At 40.5% G+C, this 24270-nt stretch overlaps 1 protein-coding gene across 2 annotated transcripts in view; it reads right to left on the bottom strand.

The window, feature by feature from the left end:
• The window catches only part of hdac11 (histone deacetylase 11), a 54504-nt gene extending 31618 nt beyond the window's left edge, over positions 1-22886 (bottom strand). Inside the window, exons 1-6 of one of the 2 annotated variants that reach the window (XR_014874284.1) lie at positions 22460-22885; positions 21945-22004; positions 21689-21837; positions 16064-16164; positions 11511-11627; positions 8606-8648 (exon numbers count right to left, since the gene is read on the bottom strand). Coding sequence is in view for 1 of the 2 variants with exons in the window: in XM_085161103.1 (XP_085017229.1) it covers positions 8606-8648; positions 11511-11627; positions 16064-16164; positions 21689-21837; positions 21945-21979 (445 nt within the window). In the remaining variant the exon portion in view is untranslated. Of the gene's footprint in view, positions 1-8605; positions 8649-11510; positions 11628-16063; positions 16165-21688; positions 21838-21944; positions 22005-22459 lie in introns of both variants that reach the window. The other variant, XM_085161103.1, reaches the window with a different exon arrangement.
• Between the last annotated feature and the right edge of the window lie 1384 nt (positions 22887-24270).

Raw genomic sequence — 24270 nt, 5'->3', positions numbered from 1 at the left:
ACCCGGGATTGGGGCACAGCAGACCCAGGGAAGGCTCTGGCCCAAATGCATGAGTGAAAGAAACTTTTTTTTCATATCATTCACATTCTCTGAAAAATGGTTAAGAAAAAATCATAAAATCTGCCAGGGTATGTAACCTTATGAGCGCAACTGTAACAATAAAATAATATCAGTAGATGCTGAACTAACTTGTTTATCCTGCACTACACTGCAGAGTATTTTCATGCAGCTTTTAAATAGACGTTAGTCTGCCTCCGTTTGTTTTGCAGCATGTTTCACAAAAAAAAAAAATCACATGTATGGATCCAATATCTGATTTAAAAACATGAGGACTTACATGTAAGCTTTACATTTACAGTTTAACACCACTGAGCAGTCCTCACCTGTTATCTAACCTCTTCTTCCTCTCCTATTCTGTCTTTCTTATCTTTCTCCATCCCTGAGTGAAGTTAGCTCTCTTTCTCTCTCCCTGTGAAATACAGCAGCTGGACCTTTAGCAACACACTGTGTGACAAACTGCACACAGTTTGTGTGTTTGCTGATGTTTGTTAAGCTGATAGAAACGCTGCATTTGAAATTACTTGCCAGTTAAGGAAAGTAAATTCCCTTTATGCTAAAATAACAACTGATAACAAGTAAAAATCATCTGCAATGATGAGCACACTGTACCAGTCAGCTCTGGTGACTGGTACAGTGTGCAAAGCACCAGTCTTTGTGAAAGCAAAGCTGTTGATTTCCCAGTCGATCTACATTCCTACATTCATTAACTGTGGGCAGTGACCAGGATGACCAGGATCCCTCCCAGAACCTCTTAAGTGAGATCTTTCTGACACAAGCCCCACAGCTGGCCCAGGACACATTGCAGAGATCACATCTCTTGGCTAGACCGGGACTGCCTTGGTGTCCCCAAGACAGCTGGAAGAGTTGCCCAGGGAGAAAATTCTGGGCACCTGTGTTGCTCCAGTGAACAAGACCCTAGTAAGCAGTAGAAAGGGACGGCTACATGGACGGATGGATGGGGTTTTCCTTCGTCTTAGCTGGGCAGGTGGGCTGTGGAAGCAAGAGGTGGATGCTTTTGTTCCATCAGTTTCTCTTCTTCACCAAAGACAAGTCTGAAAGAGAGCCATTCTTCTCTGACGTCTCAGATAATCGGATTCACTTCGTGGGAAGCTTTTATTGCACTTACAGTAAGTGAACTGTTTTCAACTTGAATAAAGTTATTTTCACTTCTTCTGCCTCTTATATGCTCTGTATGTTTGGGGATGGACTTTCTGTGAATTTACACCCAGAGAAAGTGGAAGCACATAAGAAAGGACAGAACTTGACATGACCTTAAGTAACAACAAATCAAAAGCTGAACTCTCACACTGAAGAGTGTAACCATCTTTTTATTAAGAAAGTAGGGCTGCCACGACTAGTCACGATTACGTCAACTATCAAAATCGTCGACGACTGATTTAATAGTCGACGCGTCGTTTGAAGCTTTGTAAGATCACAAAAGACGCAGGAATAAGTAGTAGGATTTAAGAGTGTAATAACGGACTGAAACAGAAGATGGCAGCACTGCATGTACAAGGATGCCAGCTGCTGTTAAACTCTGAAGAAGAAGAAGCTGTGTCCCAGAATTCATAGCGCAGCCCAGCTCAGTTTCCAACAATGGCGGCAGCTAGTTAGTTTTAATATTACTCTTATTATTCTTTCTGGGTCACAAAATAAACATTTAACATATTTTCAGGCGAGAATGTAGCTGTGTAAACCTCAAATATCTGCTCAGTTTATCAAGACACCACATATTTTCAAAAAGCGCTCCGACATTTTCGGAGACGTCTGTTACCCACTAGCTCGATAGCTAGCCGGGGGCAAGGCTCACTAGAGCCGTGAGAACACCGGACTCCCGCTAATCGTTTTCAAACTCACCGCTTTCTTTCGCTACTCAGGTTAAACATATATAAGTTACATAGATAACTTAAACATGTTATTGTTTGGCTTTTTTTAGTATTTTATTTGTTCCTGAGTAAATCGGTTTGGCTGAGATTAAAGTTATAGTTTTTACACAGCAGAATAAACGTCAAGCAGACAGCTGATTATCAGAAGTGTGAGATGCTCGAGAATATACTCCGGTGTCCTGTTATATTTTAGATAGCAAGGAGTTTATTAAACTTCACCGAAACAATCTGCAGATGTCATTAAAATTTAATAAACTATCATCTTGTCTTTATTTTTAGTTAGCACAGACCGTAAACACTTCAAGCTGTAAGCTAATGATAGTTATATAAGAGCAGATGCTGCTGGTGCAATAAGCTGTATGTTTTACGTCCAATGGATGATGATCTGCCGGGCTCACACTGTGCGATTTCTTCAGTCGCGCGATTCAGCTCCTGCTCAAACTGTACGATTGACTCGCAGGGGTTAGAAGTTCGTAGGTCATGATGCAGGGTCTCACACTATACGGCCTGATGCTCTGATGCGACCCGAGTGCTCAAACTGTGCGTCCATAAAATGAAGGTTATAACAGAAATTCTGTCGCTCGCTCTCCCTCTCTGTCTTTCACTCACACAGACACGCACACCACCGCCATCAACTTTGCTAAATTGCTAATGAAAAACACTGATCAGGCAGCTGTGATTGAGCAGCAATGTAGATCCAACTATTTTCACGGTTGTTGTGGTCGTGATAATTTTGTGAGGCCACATCGAAAAGGCTCGGATGAGCTTTCCAAAGTTCTACAAGTGCCTCAATCGCTTGTGTCCAGATCACACGCTGCACTGCCGTGCTCAGTGTTGCCAACTCCTCAGTAAGGAAAATCGCTATTGGCTGTCCTAAAAGTCGCTAGAAGTCGCTAAATGACGTCATCACCTAATTTGCATAATTGGTCATGCTAATGTAATTGTAATCTATGTTGTTGGAGAGAGAAATAACATCGTGGAAGAGACATAAAGTGAGTAAAAAACATCCTAAATGCATTTAGAATTTATTTAGAACTACAAATTAAATTTATTTTAGCAATTATTGTTTTTTTAATGTCACAATTCCAACTCTGCTCCTTTACCCGGGCTTGGACCGGCAAAAGTGACCCGAAATAGGCACTCTGGTGGAGTTACTTTGTGTGTGTGTGTTTATAAGTAGTTTTAAACCTTGCGATCCACAAAACAGCATAAGAGTAAAAGAAGAACTGACTGCGTTACAGCACCCGCTGCTTGTTGAGAGTAAAAGCAGACCAGGGGGTCTGAAAACTCGCTAAATATAGCGACAAAGTCGCTAAGTTGGCAACACTGCACTGCCTTGCTGCGCCGTCTTTTTAGCTGACATTTGTGTTTGCGCGTGCGCAGTGTAAGAAACTGCGGTGACACCCTCAAGACGGTTGTGAGGATTTCAAATCCTCACGACCAAGCGATTGATGATCAGGAGCTGGTCGTGAGGTGTTAATCGCTTCTCGTTACTCCACGTATACTACACGATGCACGACACACGATGAAGGCCAAAATCGGGCCGATCGCCAAAACGGTCGCACGACTCAAAAATCGGCTCAAAATGGGCCAAAAATCGCACAGTGTGAGCCCGGCATAATCGCAAAAATAATCGGTGACTAGTCGACTATCAAAATAATCGTTTGTGTCAGCCCTATAAGAAAGTAATAAAAATATGACCATGCAAAATTTCAGAAACAGCAATGGTGTGTGTCCAATGAGGAAAAAAGGGTTAAGTGTGTTTTATGCTATATTCTCAGTGTTGTCATTGTAATATAACAATATGGTTGGGTGAATAAGGCGGTCTTTTCTAATCTTAGAAGTAAATACAGTGCACATTTTTTCATAACATGCTTTGTAAAACTGTTGGTGCAAAAGTGTATACAGCAATGTGGAGCTTGTTTATGTCTTCAAACTGACGCGGTTCCATTGTTTACGGTTTCCATGACGCCAACAGACAGGGCTGCAACTGACGATAGTTTATTTAAACTATCGTCAGTTGCAGCCCTGTCTGAAACAGCACAGCTCATCAGAGAGGACAACATTTAATCCAACAACAAAAATGAGCAAGTCACTAAAACCTCACTGGAGTTCTTTGTCAGGCTATAAATTAGCCAAGTTGCTACAAGACTCTGATAATCAGAAGAGGAAGCTCGCTTCACAAGTGGAAGAGCTGAAGGATCAACTCCGAAGTGCTGAGACTCTGTGTGCTTGCCTACAAGAAAAGGTTGCTCAAGGGGCCGCCAAGCTGGAAGAACAGAAAGCTCAAATAGAGCACCTCCAAAGGCAGGTGAAGGAAAAGGATACGACTTTGCAGAGTGCTATGAAACACGGTAACAGACTTCTCAGTCAGATCAACGTCATGATGGCACAGAATACATCCAGGAAACAGTCAACTGAAAAGACGGATGAGCTACGTCAACAGCTGGACAGGGCGACATATAAACTAAAACAGGAGAAACATCTGAAGAACAAGTACATGAATGCAGAGAAGAAAGCAAAGAAAGAGGCACGAAGGTTGCAAAAGATCTGTGACAAATTCAAGCAGCAAAAGAATAACAACACGGAGCTACTAGCTAGCTCAGCTCTTCAACAAGAATTCGGGCTAATTCAACATCAGCTAAACCAGGAGAACAGACTGCACGTAGAAAGCTCATTAACAGATGTGCTCCTCATCAGAGACCTGAGGGCCACGAGGGAACACCTAGAACAGCAAATATGTGAGCTCCGAGCCCAAAACGATGCCGCGGTGAAGGAGCGGTCACTTATCAGAGACGTGGAGAGATTAAGATCGCAAATCAAAGAGCTGATTGCATCCAGCCTCAACACTGCTGAGAAGGTTTCAGAGCAGGAGGAACACCTTGTCCCCGAATCACAGGCCGTCAAGCTCCTGGGGGAAGCTGCTGCTCCGTTAGAAAATCTCCCAGGAAAAGCAAAGAAGAATACATCGTGGAAAAGATTCCTCATGGCTGTGGGCCTAAAACAGAAAAAGAAGGGGCCAGGGTCCACCGAAAAATGAGATCAGATCTTGAATAACAAGATCTTGAATAAAATGCTAATATAGAGTCCTACGAGTTTTATTTCTTTTCAAATTTATTAAGAGGTCCTACAGTCAATACTAAATGCTTCCAAACCCATCTATTCAAATTGCTCCTTCATACAGATGAGTCTCACGATTTCTGCTTAAATCAGAGTAGTTGATTTCATTTAAGAATTGCATACATGTATTTTTTAATCTTATATTACAGGTTTAATTAACAATCAGCTCTGATTAGATACATTTTAAACAGATTTTAAAATGATCACTTCTAGTTTAGTCAGGCCTTCTATGTATTAGTTATAGTTGTGGTGTGATGCACATGTGCTGACCTATTTTTTTGTGAACTGTTCAGGTGTGCTTGGGAAAAGAAATGCTGTTTTATTGCATAAAATAGTGCTGCACGGTACACACGGACAGAAGAGGGAAAAAAAATCCCAGTTTTTCTGACTCTAGCTTGTTTCAGTGAACCACCTGTCACCTCACTCAAAACAGGCTTGAACCTGTTGGTTTCTTTGGTTTTTCAACATGCAGTATAAAAGTGACGTCACGCTCTGTACTGGCAAAAAACATGTTCTAAAAATTTTAAGCACTTATTTCTTAAATCCAGCTTCACTGAGAACGTTAACCTCCTAAGACCCGGAATCTTCCACGGCATGCATTTTTAATTTCTCTTACTTATATTTGGGCTGATTGTTTTTACAGTCATCAGGTGCCAAAGAATTACCAGATTTGTTTTTTAAACCACATTTTTGTTTCTGAGAAACATGAGATCCACATATGAGCATATTTGTTTAAACATATCAATAGAACAGTGGCAGTGTAATGTCCTCATAAGTAGGGATGGGTATCGTTTAGGTTTTATCCAGTGCCAAACCGGTACTTTTGAAACAGTGCTTAAACGGTGCTCAAACCGGTGCTTAAAGAATGGAAAACACCAACTTTGTCCAAAAACCTCTCATGTTCAGCTGTTTTCCACTTTTTCTTTGGTCATTTTAGCCTTTTTGGCCAGGGTGAAGGGAGTATCTGCCATCAAACAAGAAGACAGCCGCATGTAGCTATGATGATGTTTGCTAGTTCACCTTACATGCATTAATGTAATAACGTGGTTAGCCTGCTCAACGTAAATTACACACAAACAACATTAAGCTACTCACGCAGAGAAGAACGGCTGCATCATCATCCTCATCATTTCTGCTACACTGGCAGGGCTAGGGGCCAGGACTCTCCTCTTTGGGTTCTTGGGGAATTTTGCTAACACCGGTTCCGATAACAGGCACCACACCCGCAGTAGATGTGCTCGGTGTGAAGTCTCGCAGCAAGCTATCAAATACGGCGCATTTCTCGGCTTTTAAAAAAACTGCTATGCATCGCCAGGTGTTTCATCAGATTCGAGGAGTTACTTCCTTTGACAGTATCACAGTATCAGCTTAAAGCACTTGTTGCAGGCTGCTGAGTTTGGATCTTTTGCTGTGAAGTACAGCCAGACTTTGACCGCTTCGCCTTGGGCATTTTTAATCTGTAGTTCTGCTCTAAAAGAACGTACGTACCTGGACCCGCCTACTATCCTCGGAAACGTAAAATGATTGGCTAGAAACTAAAGTGTATCACATCTCAGGAAAAAAAAGCACCGAAATGTGCGCTGCTTTTCGGTCTGGTTACTACCGTTTATGTCAGAACCACCGGTACCCATCCCTACTCATAAGTGGATATCAGGCCCTTGTAGAGCAAAATGTAGTATTTTGGTCTAAACAACCCAAAATGTGATGTCCACATTTGTGGACGCCAGGTCCTAGGAGGTTAAGTCTACGTACGTGTTTTTTTAAAACCAGGGCTCCATGTAGTATTTCATGTCCACTTTAATGTCATTGTCTTTATGAATGACTTTTACATAGATACACTCTGCATGTTTCTGTTGTGAAACAAGTTTACAACAAAAAATCCAAAATGAAAACATTGTGGCTGCTTAACTGAGCAATTTATTTGTTTGACGCTTCATCACAGAGTCAAACAAATGCATTTATTTAAGCTGAGACACTAGCTGCTGTGATACAGAATATCCAGGAAAGCAATGTGTACATATACCTGACTCTAGCTGGCTGCTGCTTAAATGGCAGACCAGTAGCACTTGTAAAAATGTCAACGTATTTTCCGCACTATAAGGCGCGCTTAAAATCCTTTAATTTTCTCAAAAATCGACAGCGAGCCTTATGTGCATCTTATGTATGAATTATGTATTTGTTTTAAATATCTTGCTGCATTTTGTATAAGTTCATACTCAAGTTTTAAACAAAGCAACACTAAAGCTATTCTGTTACACCTGTATGCAAAAAATACACTGCACCCAATATTTCATAGTTCAGCAACACTGATCAATCTAATAAACTTAAACCTGCACCATCCTCCCTATTCTGGTATTTTAAAGAGTACTTAGTGGAAATATAAAACAACCTAACTAATAGGGTTGCAAACTCCCAGCAAAAACAAAACAAAATAAGGAACCACCCTCCACACTCATGCTTAATTGACATAATCGACTTTAATTTATTTATTATATTATATTTATATACTGATGTGCTACATGATTGCTAGCACACAGCTATGTTAGCATCACATAAACACAGTGAAGCTGGAGGATGAACACTAACTTTTTTTCCACTTGATAAAAGTTAACGTGAGAGTTCCTGATGGTTAGGGACAAATGCAGTCGCATGGCAGGAAGCTGTAAACGGACCAAACTTCAGTCAGGAGAACAATACGAGGTTAGTTATTAATAAACTGCAACATGGGAATAGAGCAGCTGCGAGAGATTTCAGCATTAATGAATCAATGGTACGGAAGTGGAGGAAGCAAGAAGAATGAGATGAATAAAATTTGACTTGTCTGACTGTTTTGTTTTGCTTAATGCGCCTTATGATGCGAAAAATACGGTCCATGTCTGGTGAGTGCTATGTTTGCGCCACTCCTCCTCTAGGTGATAAGCAGCTAAGGAAACTGATCAGCATGTTTTACTTTACGTTGAACACTGTTTCACTCACAGCTACCAGAAACAGACACTGATGTTGTCAACTGATGTTGAAGAGTTTATAGCATCTCGTTAACACGGAGCATTCCCTTTGCAAATGATTCAAAAACATATTTGTGCTAAGTGGGGAAAGAAAAACCAAAAAATTGGGCGGAAACCAAACATCGCGTCCAAATAAATAATAAATAAATTCCAAATAGAAAACGGAACTTTTTGCAACCAATGAAAATAATTGGGTGTTTTTTGTTTTGTTTAGTTTTTCCCATTCTAGCAGCTGGTGCTGTTAGTTTTCTTTTTTTACTAAAATAAATAAATAAATCACCACCTAATTTAAGCTATATGCAAAGACTGCACACAAATACCACTGTGGGAAATGAAGGCTTTTGTTGCATGCTGAAGACACTGGAAACCTGGCATGTGACACCACTATCTCATGGAAACCTCCATAGCTAGGCTCCATAGGGAGGTGAAGAGCGTGGGGTAAACCGTTTCCCATATCAAAGCTAAACATATATCAGCTGATTGCAGATAGACGTATTACTGATGCATGGATCAGTACATATATTGCAAACTCACCTACGTTTATGGCCCACCCTCGCTCAACAGCAAGTTTTCCTGCCTGTGAAAGAGACAATATTTCAGTTCAGTTGCCTTTATGTGACCATAAAAATGTATAAAAGATCCTTTCTGGTTGACAGAGACAGAAAATCCCCTGAAAGGAAAATGACCTTTTAAAAAATAAACTACAGAATGCAACAGGAATCTTCAAGTGGCTCCTGCAGTCACCATGAACTGATTCATGTTGACTGAAAAACAACAACAAATAAAAGGTGCAAAGCGATGCATTCTAGTGCTGGTTTTCTGTGCATGGCACGGATTTAAAAACGAGTAAGTACCACTAGTGAATCTGACTTCTAACTATGTAAAACATGTACTATTTCTAAATATGCATATGGACAACAACAGACTTAATTACTGCCAAAGTTAATGGGTTAACCGGAAAAATAAAGTGGACTCATGCTCTTTTCTTTTCTTTCCTTTGTCCCATGCGAAGCACTCTGCTCTGCTGAGACTTCAACAGTGACGTGTAATTAAAAGGTGACAGGTTTTCAAACAACTTGTCCATGGGAGCCCTGTCACTGTGTCATGGAACAAAAACCCGAAGCCACACAGACCAGTTTGTGGTGTACAGCAGGATATTATAAAAGTCAAACAAAAACAAATAAAGAAAGTGGGACTAAAGAGTACTACCCTCCAAAAACCTAAAATCTTTAAAAGTTAATATATCTGAAGCCAAGAATTATTCAGCAGAATACTAATGTAAAAGGAATATTTACAATTGCTTTTGGAGATTTCATTGCAGAGCCTCACTGATCCAAATCTACTCCTGAGAGCAGCTTTCTTAAGAAACGTGAGACGGGCAGCGTTTCAAGTTCATTAGTTTCTTCCTGATGTGCCGGCTTACACCTCAGGAAGACATTAATTGGGCCTGGTTGCACTCCTGGTTTAGCCGTATGTAAAAACATACTAAAGGCTTATTTATCTAAGCCGCTTCACAAATAAAGGGCATTCTTAGGAAAGTAGTTTCAATCTTCAAACTCAAAATGTTCTCAAGTATTGGCGGTCAAAATGTCGTCAGTGTTTTTTTAAACAACGATAAGGCCGTGGTAGGTCACGATTTCTCGCTTGGAAAAGACAAGAGTGGCTGCTCTGCCATGTTCTTCTGCAGACCAGCATGTGTGAGAGCTGATGAGAGGAGATGTGACCTGGGGAGATTGTGTGTAAATGCCAATATGGTTCTCTGATGGATGAGTAATAACACAAATTTGCATGTATGCACACAGTCTGGCCATGGACAGAGTGTGTGCGTAACACTCCACTCTGTCTGGGGAAAACAAGAACACTCTGTTTCAGAGCGTAGCAGGCATATTTTACAACAGCCCTCGAATCTCATGTGCACCATCGACCACCAGGCCCAGAATGCAGAGAGAAAATACATTCGTTATCAAGCGTATGCTGAGAAAACCATATGATATGCATTGTTTGCATTACAGTGGGCATATAGTTCAGGTTCATTTAGGTCTTCTTCTTGTACTCCATTTATGTCTTATTCTCCGTTTCTCCACTTTCAATAAAAACGCTCCAAAAGGCAGATCCCAGATTCCAGTTTCTCCCTATGCTCCACTAAAAACTACATGAGAAAAATCTATTTATAGGATTTATGATTTCCACTGGACTCCCACCTTTCAATTTAATATTTTCTTAACAATCAGATCAGCCAAAAATATTAAGATATAAATCCAAGAGAAACAATGTGTCAATATGACTTTTAGCTTTTATGTGCCTGTCAGACAGAAAGAATGCGTTCCAGATAAACTTGGATATAAATATTAATGTTTTCAAACCAATTTGCCTACACAGACAGCTAACAGGATTTTAAAGAAGAAACCTTCCACATAACCATTACAGATTTAAAGAAGTAAATCACAACAAACGTTTCAAATTAAGTCACATAGACTGTTCGTCCTACTTAAAACAACTTAAGTAACCATTCCCCAAAACACATGAAAGAGTATTTCTACTTAAAAGTGCAAACACACGATATGTTCAACAAAGAAAACCCATCTTCCCCATAAAACTCTGTCGCCACAGAGATTAGCTTTTATATATGAAATATATATATTTAACACAGGTTTTCTATTAGGCTGCTTCCCCTTGGAAGTATCCACCCTCACAAGACTAAACAAAACAAGAACCTTTATTTCCTTTGAATTCACAACTTTTACAGAAAGCATCAATTTAAAGCAAAGTCTGCACAAGTCTTTTCAAGAAACCCTTTTGTTAATACAGAATCGTCACAGAGCTTGAACATGAAGGTAATGTAAAGTTTCTAAGGTAATAAAACAATGTGAACATCTCAGGTTCTGTAGTTAGTACTAAATGTCATCTGCAGCTACATAAAAAATAGCCCTGTAAGCAGAGTCTTCCATGCCAGATAAAGCAGTATATGGTCAGCAACAGGCCAGAACCAGAACAACTAAAAACGTAAAGAGCGTTGCACTTTACTGCAGAGCAGTGATCTGTGTGCTGGACTGTGGCAGTGTTGTCCAATTTCCTGCTGAGTACTGTACAGTTATTTCATGCATCTAGATGTTTTTTGTCAAACACACTAAAACCACATGCAGATTATCTACTAAGGTGGGCAACTTGAGTTCAACTTAAGGTCATTGAAAATTCAAGGCCTTATTGTGGAAGAACCTCATTGTGCTGTGGGTGAGTGCAGTGGGTGTGAACTGCAACGTTTCTGCTGCACTCGTATTCGTTGATAAAAGTAAACGGAGCCAAGAGTGGATCTCATCATTATGTGATGGTGGTACACTACAGGACATCATCTCTGTTTCTGCTTCTGACAAATGAGGCTAGATAACATGTCATTATCAGCCACAAGCATGAAGAGGAAATGAGGGTGTCAGATACCTACCATTATTGTTCCCCCCGTCTGGGTCCGCAAAGGCCTCAGCACCTTCCGCTGCACCAGGAAATTAGGCAGAAACAGGAGAGGTGGAATTTCTGTGATGGTTGCCACCACCATAGACCACTAAATGGAAGCAGAACATAATTAGAGCGGTATAGAGATGTTTTTTTCTTTGCCATCTGTCACAAGACAAACAAAACTAAGTTGCCCTCAACTGAATGAACAGCACAGAAAGCAAAGCAAAAAAAGATGTGGATATAAAGGTGGAGAAAAACTGAATAATGTTGCCAGGGGGTTCAGGCTGAAGCTTGAATTCCCATTAAAAAACGACAGTAAAGAATAAAGCTATTGCACCTCACAACAGAATAAATACAAAGCCTGTGAATGTGACAGAAATACTGTTATCAGCTTTGCTTCCTCTGTAGCAGGCACTCTACTAGAAGAGCTTTACAATGAAACGTCAGCATTCCTGACATCCACAGACAGCTTAAAATTCCCAAATCCACTCAGGGAAAGGTAAATAAATGTAGACGCTAATCAGTCCCTCTAGATGATAAATGAAAATTACAAAAGCTCAAAGGAGATTTGCCATGTTGTTAATATGCGTGACATGATATTCCCTGAGGACTAAGGATTAATCAGATGAGGACTGATTGGTGACTGATAACTGACTGGAGAGAAACAGAAAGAAGAATTCTGAACAGAATTAATGAGGAGGTGCTGGGAAGGTATGGTGTTAAAGAGACAAAAAAAAGTATAATAGAAAAATAGTGATTGATTTTGTGAAAAGGATAAAACAGGAGTAATGTATAAGAGTGGAGGAGACTACATCTTATGCAGAAGGTGAAAGAGAGAGCAGACTGCAAGGGGAGAAGCCAAGGATTAAATGGTGGAAGTTGAAGAAAGATTGTTGCATAGAGTTCAGGAAAGAGTTAAGACGGGCAACAGGTGTTACAGAAGAGTTGCCAAAGAAGGGGAAAGGGCTTGCATTGATTAGTTAGGCAGAGAGACAGAGCTGGAAAAGATGTGCAGTAGGGCTGGGCCATATCATGCCGTTCATGGTAATATGCACAGTGCCTTTGTTTTCATACACACATGGCAGAAAAAGCATGGCGGCGACGGAGAATGAGGAGGGCGAAAGCGGATCGTTGAATGAAACAGATGAACCAGAACTGGTTTGTAAAAATGCTGCAACTTCAGTGGTGTGGAACTGGTTTAGCTTTCATCCGTCAGATACACAACAAAGCACTATTTTTGGTAGAGCGTGCTAGCGGGCCGTCGTTATTACCGTGTTTTTTGGAAAATACGGCGCACTTAAAATCAATCCTTTGATTTTTCTGAAAATCGACAGAGCCCCTTATAATCCCGTGTGCCTTATGTTTGAACTCTGGTTGTGTTTACTGACCTCGAAACGATTTTATGTACACGGTGCTCGAAAATCTGTCAAATGTTTCAGTACGACTTTGCTAAGCTACGAACCCGCACCGCTTGATGGATTGTTGGAGCATTACGGCTATCGTAGGCGGAGCCTCGCGGAGTGATACGTACTGTGCTTCAACATAATATTATATTAATAATTAATAATAATTAATAATCGTATTGTGTGTGTAACTTCTTTTTAAGTTTTGTGGATATTATACATGGTTATGCTGAGGATATGTCGGCCAGTTTCCACTGGAAATGCCTTTTGGTTAAACTGTCAGCAAAGAATTTGCATTTGCACTGTTACATTTTTATGTAACTTTAATGCACATAAAAACAGCTGCTTGTTTAAGTGAAAATACATTGATTTATTTTTTTTTGCACTAATAAAGTTGTGGAGTTGTAAAGTATTTTGTCTCGTGTCAATTATATCGTCAGTTATATCGTCATTGCACATTTTCAAATGTATATCGTGATAAATATTTTTGGTCATATCGCCCTGCTCTAGTGTGCAGCAGGTTAGGGTGAAAAGATTATAGGGGCAGCAGTCAAAGTAGAGGCTAGACCTCCATCTCCTGGGCAACCTCCTCTAGTTCTCAAGCAATGGAAAGCTAGACATCCCCAAGCCAGCTGAAAGAGTAATCTCTACAGTTTATCCAAGCAGGCCCTCTTCCCAGTAGGACACTCCTGAAACACTATACCCAGACCTCCAGGAGACATCCTAGTAAGACGCAAAGGGGAGGAGACTGATCCCCCTTAAAGTTTGTGCACACCCTCCGATTCCCTGTCTTGAAGAGGGGAATTGTCACCAATCGTCTGCCAATTCAGAGGCACTGTCCCCAGCTTCCACGTGTTGCAGAGGTACTGTACATCATCTAAGACGGAGCTACAGCATCCAGAGCCTTAAGGAACTCTGGGCAAATCCCATAAACCCCAGGAACATCACAATATTCCCAATGCCTTCACTTCCACCTGATCCAACTCATCACCAGGTGGTGATCAGCTGACAGCTCTGCTCCCACCTTCACCTGCAAATCTGACAATTTGATTACAAAAGCCATCAACCTACAACCTAGAGCATCCTGGTGCCATGTGCACTTGAGAATAGCCGTCTGAACTGCCACAGATGACAGTCAGCATGGAGCACAGTACGGGTAGGGGAGCAGCACTCTCATACAACAAGGGGAAAAACCCAACATACCAGCACCGAGTCATAGGAACACAAGTGTACCCAGCCCTGTCTGCAACCTCTCACTGCAGGTACAGTGGGGCAAAAAAGTATTTAGTCAGCCACTGATTGTGCAAGTTCCCCCACTTAAAATGATGACAGAGGTCAGTAATTTGCACCAGAGGTACACTTCAACTGTGAGAGACAGAATGTGAAAAAAAAATCCATGAATTCACATGGTAGGATTTGTAAAGAATTTATTCGTAAATCAGGGTGGAAAATAAGTATTTGGTCAATAACAAAAATACAACTCAATACTTTGTAACATAACCTTTGTTGGCAATAACAGAGGTCAAACGTTTACTATAGGTCTTTACCAGGTTTGCACACACAGTAGCTGGTATTTTGGCCCATTCCTCCATGCAGATCTTCTCAAGAGCAGTGATGTTTTGGGGCTGTCGCCGAGCAACACGGACTTTCAACTCCCGCCACAGATTTTCTATGGGGTTGAGGTCTGGAGACTGGCTAGGCCACTCCAGGACTTTCAAATGCTTCTTACGGAGCCACTCCTTTGTTGCCCGGGCGGTGTGTTTTGGATCATTGTCATGTTGGAAGACCCAGCCTCGTTTCATCTTCAAAGTTCTCACTGATGGAAGGAGGTTTTGGCTCAAAATCTCACGATACTTGGCCCCATTCATTCTGTCCTTAACACGGATCAGTGGTCCTGTCCCCTTGGCAGAAAAACAGCCCCATAGCATGATGTTTCCACCCCCATGCTTCACAGTAGGTATGGTGTTCTTGGGATGCAACTCAGTATTCTTCTTCCTCCAAACACGACGAGTTGAGTTTATACCAAAAAGTTCTACTTTGGTTTCATCTGACCACATGACATTCTCCCAATCCTCTGCTGTATCATCCATGTGCTCTCTGGCAAACTTCAGACGGGCCTGGACATGCACTGGCTTCAGCAGCGGAACACGTCTGGCACTGCGGGATTTGATTCCCTGCCGTTGTAGTGTGTTACTGATGGTGACCTTTGTTACTTTGGTCCCAGCTCTCTGCAGGTCATTCACCAGGTCCCCCCGTGTGGTTCTGGGATCTTTGCTCACCGTTCTCATGATCATTTTGACCCCACGGGATGAGATCTTGCGTGGAGCCCCCGATTCGAGGGAGATTATCAGTGGTCTTGTATGTCTTCCATTTTCTGATGATTGCTCCCACAGTTGATTTTTTCACACCAAGCTGCTTGCCTATTGTAGATTCACTCTTCCCAGTCTGGTGCAGGTCTACAATTCTTTTCCTGGTGTCCTTCGAAAGCTCTTTGGTCTTGGCCATGGTGGAGTTTGGAGTCTGACTGGTTGAGGCTGTGGACAGGTGTCTTTTATACAGATGATGAGGTCAAACAGGTGCCATTCATACAGGTAACGAGTGGGGGACAGAAAAGCTTCTTACAGAAGACGTTACAGGTCTGTGAGAGCCAGGGATTTTCCTTGTTTGAGGTGACCAAATACTTATTTTCCACCCTGATTTACGAATAAATTCTTTACAAATCCTACCATGTGAATTCATGGATTTTTTTTTCACATTCTGTCTCTCACAGTTGAAGTGTACCTCTGGTGCAAATTACTGACCTCTGTCATCATTTTAAGTGGGGGAACTTGCACAATCGGTGGCTGACTAAATACTTTTTTGCCCCACTGTAACTCCAGTTTTGTATAAAGTTTAAAACATGTTCAGGAGATTCGTCTCAGAATCCAAGCTATGCGTTGAGGTGAGCCCGATTACATCATAGTCACTATGTCTTGACCTCGCATACAGGTTCAGACTTCATCCTCTCCAGTGAGGTGACACTCCATGTCAAATGAATTTGATTCAATTCATGTGTTACGGCAGGAAAGATGGAAGAAAAATGATGCCAGTCAAAGTGATAGATGCTGCACTATGGGTGAGATAAAGCAAGCAAGGCTACCTTTAATCTGTTGAGGTAGCGTTTGGTGTGAACGATCAGCAGATCCTCCTCAGCAGCTTCACGAGCTTCCACAAGGTTCCCATCATTGATAAACTGCTCCTCTGCAACACATACAGAGGGAGGGGGCACAGTTACAAAACACTGGATGCTAGAGGGGGAGCTTCTACAACTTTTGTGCTCCTCAATTTGTAGGAATTAGTTTGGTATTTAGTATGTTTTACTAAAATACAATATCTGAACCAAGATGTCAGCATTCATTGAAACTCTTATCAGTAACCAGACTAATTTGCATGCAGAAACAGAAGAACGTAACAAATCCTACATTTATGAAAGCTGTAATATTTAGATTGTCATTAAACTGCACAGGAATTATGAGGCTGCAGTATGTGGTGCTTATTGCATTATAGCAACAGGAGTTTCTATTCTAAAGAGAGCGGACTATATAACAGAAACAGTTCTCTTGAAAATACAATGCAGTATGAGAGGACCATGTTGAGGACCACAATTTTAAGACACTTGGTATGAAAAAGATTTTCTGAGCATCTAGAGTTCAGAATATCATTTTACAATGAGGGCCACAGAAAGGAGAGTTTCACTTGCCCAGCCCACTTTACATCAAAGTGAGCTGGACAAGTGAAACTCCCCTTTCTGTCCGTATAAAGACATTTAACTACACATTTAACCCCAGAGATATATTAATATAACATTTTTTTAAAAAGCATAATTTCAACAGTCCACCTCTACATGACAAATGTGTGAAATTACAGAAAAGGTTCTGGTGGCTCATTGCCCAGACTGCCCCATATTTATAAAAACAAGTATCAGTTACTTGTTTAAAATACTTTTTTAAAAAAAACTGAAATTTCTATAGCAGACAATGGCTGTATCCCAATTCAGGGTCTGCAGCCTTAAAGGCCGCATTTTAAGGCCGATTACGTCACCGCGACGCGACGAAGGCTGTCCCAATTCGAAGGCTGCTCGAAACGCGGCCCTCAAATGCGTCCTTCATTTCCCTGAATTTTAAGGACGTGGCGGTGTAGACTTCGTGGCTCAACATATCCCAGAATGCATAGCGCGGCGGTGGGTGTGGATAATTTTGCCGAAAAAAAACAGCGGATGAGGGGCGCCTGAAGAGTAAACTTTAAGTAAGTACTGAATATTATGTCACTTATTTATGTGCAAATGTTTAATAACGAAGAACATTAAAACATTACTGTTGGCCACATGTCGGCAAAGTTATGTGACATTAGTGACGTTTGTACTGACTTCGTTTTAAAGCCTTTACTTTAAAATATACGCCGTTCAATAGCTGAGTTTAATCAGAGAATAATCAAAGCTCATGTAGAAACAAACAAACAAATGAACAAAAGATTTTCTCCTTCATTTCTGTCAAACAAAGCTGTATGAAACGTTTCCAGCTGTTAGTATCATGGTTGCTAGGCAACCTGGGCAGCGCAACGGAGGCTAGACCATCCCATTTCACAAGCCTCGCACTTCCGGCCTTAGTGGTCTTTGAGTACGCGGCCCTTGAGGAGCGTTGAGGCTGCGTACTTTAAGGCTGCAGACCCTGAATTGGGATACAGCCAATGACAAAAACAGGAACTTTTCTATAATTTAATTGTTTTTTTTAAACTACTTTTGTGTGGCTAAAACACAAAAGTAGTTACTAAAACTTGTAAATATACAGTTAAAAGTTATAAGTTTTTTATAAGTTATAAATATGCATCTTCCCCCAGACCCTTTGGGCCACCCCTGACAGTCCTCATTTATAAGGTGCTTTACAAACCCAAACAGTATAGCTAACAGGTGGATTTTCCCAGAACCAATGACTGCTTAAAGACAGACAGAGTGAAAGTGGATAGTACATCCTTGGTTTCTTAACATCATTGCTGCAGCCAGGGGTACAAAAGTGGCCTTAGAAGCACCTTAGACAGCTTTCTTAGGTTTAACCTCCTTGTTTTCCAGTGAGTTATCAGTTCTGTTACATAAACGAATGTAAGTCTATGTTTATGACACTATATTGCCGAAGATATTCACTCAATCAGCTATTCATCCAATCGCTTTCATAGCCAGATGGCAAATGGTAAATGGACTGGTTCTTATATAGTGTTTTTCTACTCTGAGCACTCAAAGCGCTTTACAAGCCATTTTATTTTTTACTTTATCCTGTTTCCAAGTGCTTACTCCTAGCATTCATACAATCCATTGGAGATGGATGCATTCACCAATGCAATGGTGCAACATGGGGTTGGAATGCAGACTGGAGCAGACTGGGATCAAACCTCCAACCTTCAGGTTAGTAGGTGACCCGCTCTACCACCTGAGCTACATCTGTATAAAATCAAGCACGTAGGCATGTGGATTTCTTCTACAAACATTTGTGAAACAATAGGTTGTTCTCAGTATCTCAGTGAATTCCAGTATGGTACCATGATAGGGTGCCCTCTCACTGACGTGTTAATTACAACTCAACAGCATCATCTTAACTGCTGTTGGGTTATCAGTTCATTACTGAGATAAACACAGGCCGCTTGGGCTGAATTGTAGACGGCAACGGTGACCACCCACTTTAAGGGCTCTGGTTTCAGAAGTGAATTCCCCATTCATGTGACATTTCAGAATATCGTTACATAAAAAACTTTAAGCCTTGAACCAAACCTACAAGCTACAGGGTGAATCATGAGCAAAAAAAGATTTGATGTGGATCAAAAAAATAAAATAAAAACTGAAAAAAGAAAGAATAGCTGATGCTATAGCAGTGGGACGGAAAATAGTTGGGCATTTTAAACATTCCGCCTTAGCCTACTCCCGCCTCGAGGACATTCAGGGACAGCTCAACCAGCCAATAAAGAGACTGCAGCAGGACGTACAGACGCGCTGGAACAGCACGTATTACATGCTCCAGTCCCTCATTGAGCAAAAGCGAGTGCTGGGCGTGTCCAAGCACGAACTCCCTGACTATCTCGCCGCTCACCAATGGGCTCTTATGGAGACGACTGTTGCCATCCTCGCCCCCTTTGAGGAACTAACTAAAAAAGTGAGCAGCTACGACGCACTAGCCTCTGATGTCATCCCAGCTGTGACTGTGCTAGTGAGACTTCTAAACAGAGAAACAGACGAGTAAATACCTCAGCCCCATGGAGCAGTGTGGAAAGTGAAAGGCTTTTTAGCTCAGTGTCACACATTATAGATGAAAAGAAACAGTCTGACTGCTGATAATGCAGAAAAGCTACTTTTGTTTAAAAAAAAAAAAAAAACCCAGCCACTCACTTTTTCTCTCCATTAAGTGAGTCATCTTAGACTTGATGTTAATACCTACCTCAGTTGCACTGACTGCCACAGTTCTATGTTGGTGGATGTTGTTAGTTTATTCAAATATTGTGCACTAAATGGCAAAGATGTTTATTAATGCCCCTTGTGTTGTCCAAAGCGGCAGAGTTTACAATAAACTGAAAACAATACTTGAGTTGCACTGTCACTGTTTAAATTTTTTTTTCATAATTATTTATTCTGTAATATGTTGCATACAACATGCTTTTCATTTTAAATAAATGTTCTTAATTCCAAACCAGTCCCTTGTTGTTGTTGTTTTTGTTAAATTATAGGACTAAAGCTGTTACTTGCAAATTTAAATCATGTTTTTATTAAGTACTCGGTATCGGTATCGGCGAGTACTGAAATGCAAGTACTCGTACTTGTACTCGTTTCCAAAAAAGTGGTATCGGTGCATCCCTAGTGTACATAGATGCTGTAGTTGGTTGCTCTTTCATTCAGAAGGGCTCATTGACCCATGAATGTTTGCTTGTTAGGCAAATGTGTAAAGTGTGTGCATAATTATCTTTAAAAGTGAAGGAACTACTTATCCCATAATGCCTTAACCTCCTAAGACCCGAACTCTTTCATGGCATGCATTTTAAATTTTTCTTTGCTATTTGGGTTGATTGGGACCTGAAGAATATAAAAACAAAGATTTACCAGATTTTTTTTTTTACCTCATTTTTGTTTCTTAGACAAATGAGATCCATATATGAGGACATTGGACATTATTGTATGGTACAGTCCTTCATTCCTCAGTGGAGTCACCAGTCTCGCCATTTCTGAAATTTTGCTCTCACTAACTGACCTGATCTTCATAGGTTTAACCATCTCCATGGTAACAGTAAAATCCACCAAGCAGAGGCATTGCCGTTTCAATACAGGATTATGGGCAGAGTAGTTTTTTTCCTTGGTATTGCAAGTAAAATGCTTTTTTGGTAAAGCGAGGTTGAAATAATACAGATGTGTGTTTTCTACAGGAGCACATACCATCATTTCACAATCTTTCATGTTAAGTTTACATTATATGGTTACATTATGGCTCATAATCAAAATTTCTATGGAGAATATGAATGGGACTTTTGCATCCAGAACCTCAGTGTTGCACTATATACATTGTTTATACATAATATGTTTATACATATATATGCATGTATATTCTTTTAAGAGATTACATGAGAAAGCACATGGTCTCTGTTTTGTTCGCCACTAAGACTGAATTTTTATTTCAATAATTGCAATAAAAAAAAAAAAGAACTGTTGAAAACTCATAGCTGTGATTGGTGAAAACACAAACACAGACCTGAACAGACAGGCCAGCTAACCTGTCTGAATCAATTTTGAACTGATAAGTACAATACTGGTCAAGTACTGTAACTTCAGAGAAAGTGCGCCACAAAAATGTTTTTTGGATTCATTTAATTCTTAGAGATAAATAATTTAGGCAACTTGTGCTTTTTATTTAATGCTAAAATTTAAACCGTTAACCATGAAGCCACGGAGCTGTAGTGTTTGCATAAGAAGTTATAAAGCATTAAAGAGAGGTTTGTAAAATCAGGCAAAAACAGTCCCAAAGTAGCTGCTTAAAAGCGTGGAGTTTAATTTTTTAGTTTCATTATAAATTAATGTCACTATATCAAGAAGCGTAGGTTCTTTTTGATGAGCACCAGCCGGTCAATTGTGGGCCATTTTACATGTTATTCCCTTAGAGCGCTGAAACGCGGTGGTCCAAAATTGGCTTCCAACTCTGGACGTATCACAGAGGGCTCATTAAAAACCCAGTGCACAACCAGTTCCTTTGTATCACTCTCTAAATATGCTGAGTAATTCTGCAATATCATCCAGTTTTCTTCCAATTACTGCATGGCTAAATTTAGAAAAACCAAGGTTTTCCTCTGTCAGCACAAGCTCAGCTCTTTATTTGCACTCTTAACTTCTGAAAGTTTTGTGAATTCATTAAGCTGCGTGCGACACGTTTAACAGCACAGATGATCCACCGTGCAGCCTGACAACAGCTCGGTGTGAAGTCACGCCAGTTATCCAGCAACTGTTTTCCCTCAGCCTCCAAAACCACACTGGCCTTCATCTACTATACCTGCACAAACTCCCACAGGGACTTTTCTCTAATTATCTGTGCTCTATTGCTCTGCCTCCCCTACTCCCTCTTCTTCAACCACAACTACCTCTTCCACTGTTTCTGCTTTGTTCTCCGGCTCTTTTCGCCTTTATGACCTCAGTCTGGGTGATTCAGTGTTCATCAGCTCAGGGAGATATCCTCCCCATCTGCCACTCTGTTCTTAACTCGCTTACCTTTCAAGAAGCGGATGACTTTCCCCCACTTTCCCGCATCAAACGGATGAAGCTTTTCAAGGCCCATAAAAGTGATGTTGTAGTCTGGGTGGTACACAATAGGCAGACATGTTTGAGGGATGCTGGCATACAAATCAGTGCAGTGGCAGCTGAAAGAGGAAAGTCAAAAGTGTGTATTTTATTTACATGCAGTGATTTCCCCAGTGTGTTAATAAGCGCTATTGAAAGTGTCATGCTGTTTGTTTGTACTCCTTACCGCCTCTTCTCCTCGTTATCTTCTTTGTGAGACATGTTTTTCAGGCATTGCTTCTTTCATCTAATTGAAAAAAAAGGAATGAGATAAAAAATTTCATAAACTTGTGACGGCCGTAAATATGCGCAGGAAGTCTCAGGACACAATTTATCTATTTTAAAAGAAGACTAAGAGCTTGAAATGCCTTCAAAATGTCTTTGTGTCACACTGTAAACAACTGTCGTCATTAGTACACAAACGGTACACGAGGACCTAAGCTTTAGCTTGTCAAAAAAAGGGCTCGTGGCTCGCGCATGCGCAGTGATTTGTATACATATTACAAAGACGCAACGGGACAAGGAAATGTTCCTGCCAAACCTGTTTGAGTGCTGGCCGTTTTCAACGATAAACACGAATCATTTTTATGTTTGTTTGTTTTCATCGTGGAGGACAAAAAAGCACCAGAGACGCTGTGTATGGCATAACAGCCTGGAACCGTTTCAGAGAACAGAAACTAGCAACAACCCGATGTGACTCACCTGCTGCTGTTCTGTGGAATAACGCAGGCCACCAAACAGCAGCTGGATGTAAAGAGACGGAGACTCTCTGTCCCCGATGACGGTGTTTAAGCGGGGCTGTTGTCAGAATTGAGTGAACGAAACGAAAGAAAACGTTTTCCTTCAGTGTTTCTTGGACAGTTCGCTTAATTTCTGTTCCAGCTCCACGTACGTGCGTCGACTACGCGCGAGCTCCGAACCCGCGTAACTGACGTACAGTTACGCTGTTAGCGGAGATTTAAAGAAGAAACGTGTTCGTAGGATGCGGAAGCTTCTAGGAGTATTATCTGCCTAACTGTCAGCTCAACTTAACGTTTTCACCAAGAGGCGCCGGAAACTTTGTTGTGCATTTTTCAGTGCGGATGATTTTGTTTTGCTTTTATTTTGAAAGGTAACCTTACGTTGTGGTTGAGGTCCGTCTTTAAAGGCCCGTTTTTGAACTCAATGAAAGGGAAACAAACTTGATTCCCTTCTGCGCCTATTTTTGTAATTATGTTATTTTATTTCTTTCATTTAATGTGTTTTAAATGTAAAACGCGTCCTTTTGATATATTTTGCAATGTCTCAACAATATCACATAAACATAGATCATGTGTTGAAAATTTTAAAAAGTATCAAAGAAAGATGTGAAACCTTTAGCAGGTCCACTGAGATCTACAGTGAGCAGGGACACTTTATTGCCCTATTGTGTAATCTGTTTTGGAATTACTGTTCTTTATATTTTTGTTAAATTCCCGAATGAATGTGAAAACTCTTCAAATAGCATACTGAGGCAGAAAAAATCTAAATACTAACTGTAGGCCTCTAACAGCAGTTTGATCCTAACAGCAGTGAATAGTGCACTTGGTGTTTTTTCCCAAGACTTGTACGTTCCTGTTGATAATATAAATGGAGATGAGATGTGAAGTACTCTTAAAGCCTTGGCAGGAAAGCTTTGGAAATAAATCAGGTGGCTCCTAGTTCATCATCACTGTATAATACAAGTCCATCCAACCTTTTGAGACAATACTGCATCATTATATAAAGGGTTTAACCACTGGAGCATTGATGAGACAGCATGATGATGAGTGTAGTGAATGCCAGGCACAGTGGCATTATGACTAGAAGATAACAGAGACTTTGATTCTACACAACAGGGCTACTGATTTTTCTTTTATTTGTTTTGTATTTGTTAGGCTGTGTGCCACAGAATGAATTTGAATTTGAATCTTCAATGAACTGGAGCTATTTTAAGTTTTGCTAGGAAGAAAAGTGCACATATAATAGAAGAGAAGCAGCATAAGATAAGATAAGATAAGATAACCTTTATTAGTCCCACACGTGGGAAATTTGTTTTGTCACAGCAGGAAGTGGACAATGCAAAAGTTATAAAGCAAAAATTAGAATACAATAAGAATAAATACAGTACACAACTGTACAGAATAGAATAAAATAAAATACTATATACAGTAGAATAAAATAGAATAAAATATACAATAAGATAGGATTCAATTCAGGTATTAGCTGTATCAAGCTCATTTAATCCAGTTAATTTTCTTTGTATGTTGAATGATGTATACACAGAGCCCTTTTCACACATGCCTTCCAGCTATGAACAGTGCAGGACATATTTGCATATGGGTGACTAATATGCATTAAGTCATAGAGCATATGCTGTAACAGCCAGCTTCCTAATTAACTAACCTTTATACTAATTTCTTTTGCCATCCACAATTATTGTACTTTCACAGGCCACTCTAATGAGAATCTTTCCCAGCTGCATTTACAAAGTTTTACCTCGTTTCAAACTGTGC

Source organism: Neolamprologus multifasciatus, chromosome 5 (genome assembly GCF_963576455.1).
Source record: "Neolamprologus multifasciatus chromosome 5, fNeoMul1.2, whole genome shotgun sequence".
In the NCBI taxonomy this organism is placed as follows: domain Eukaryota; kingdom Metazoa; phylum Chordata; class Actinopteri; order Cichliformes; family Cichlidae; genus Neolamprologus; species Neolamprologus multifasciatus.
This window is presented reverse-complemented; position numbering and strand designations above follow the sequence as displayed.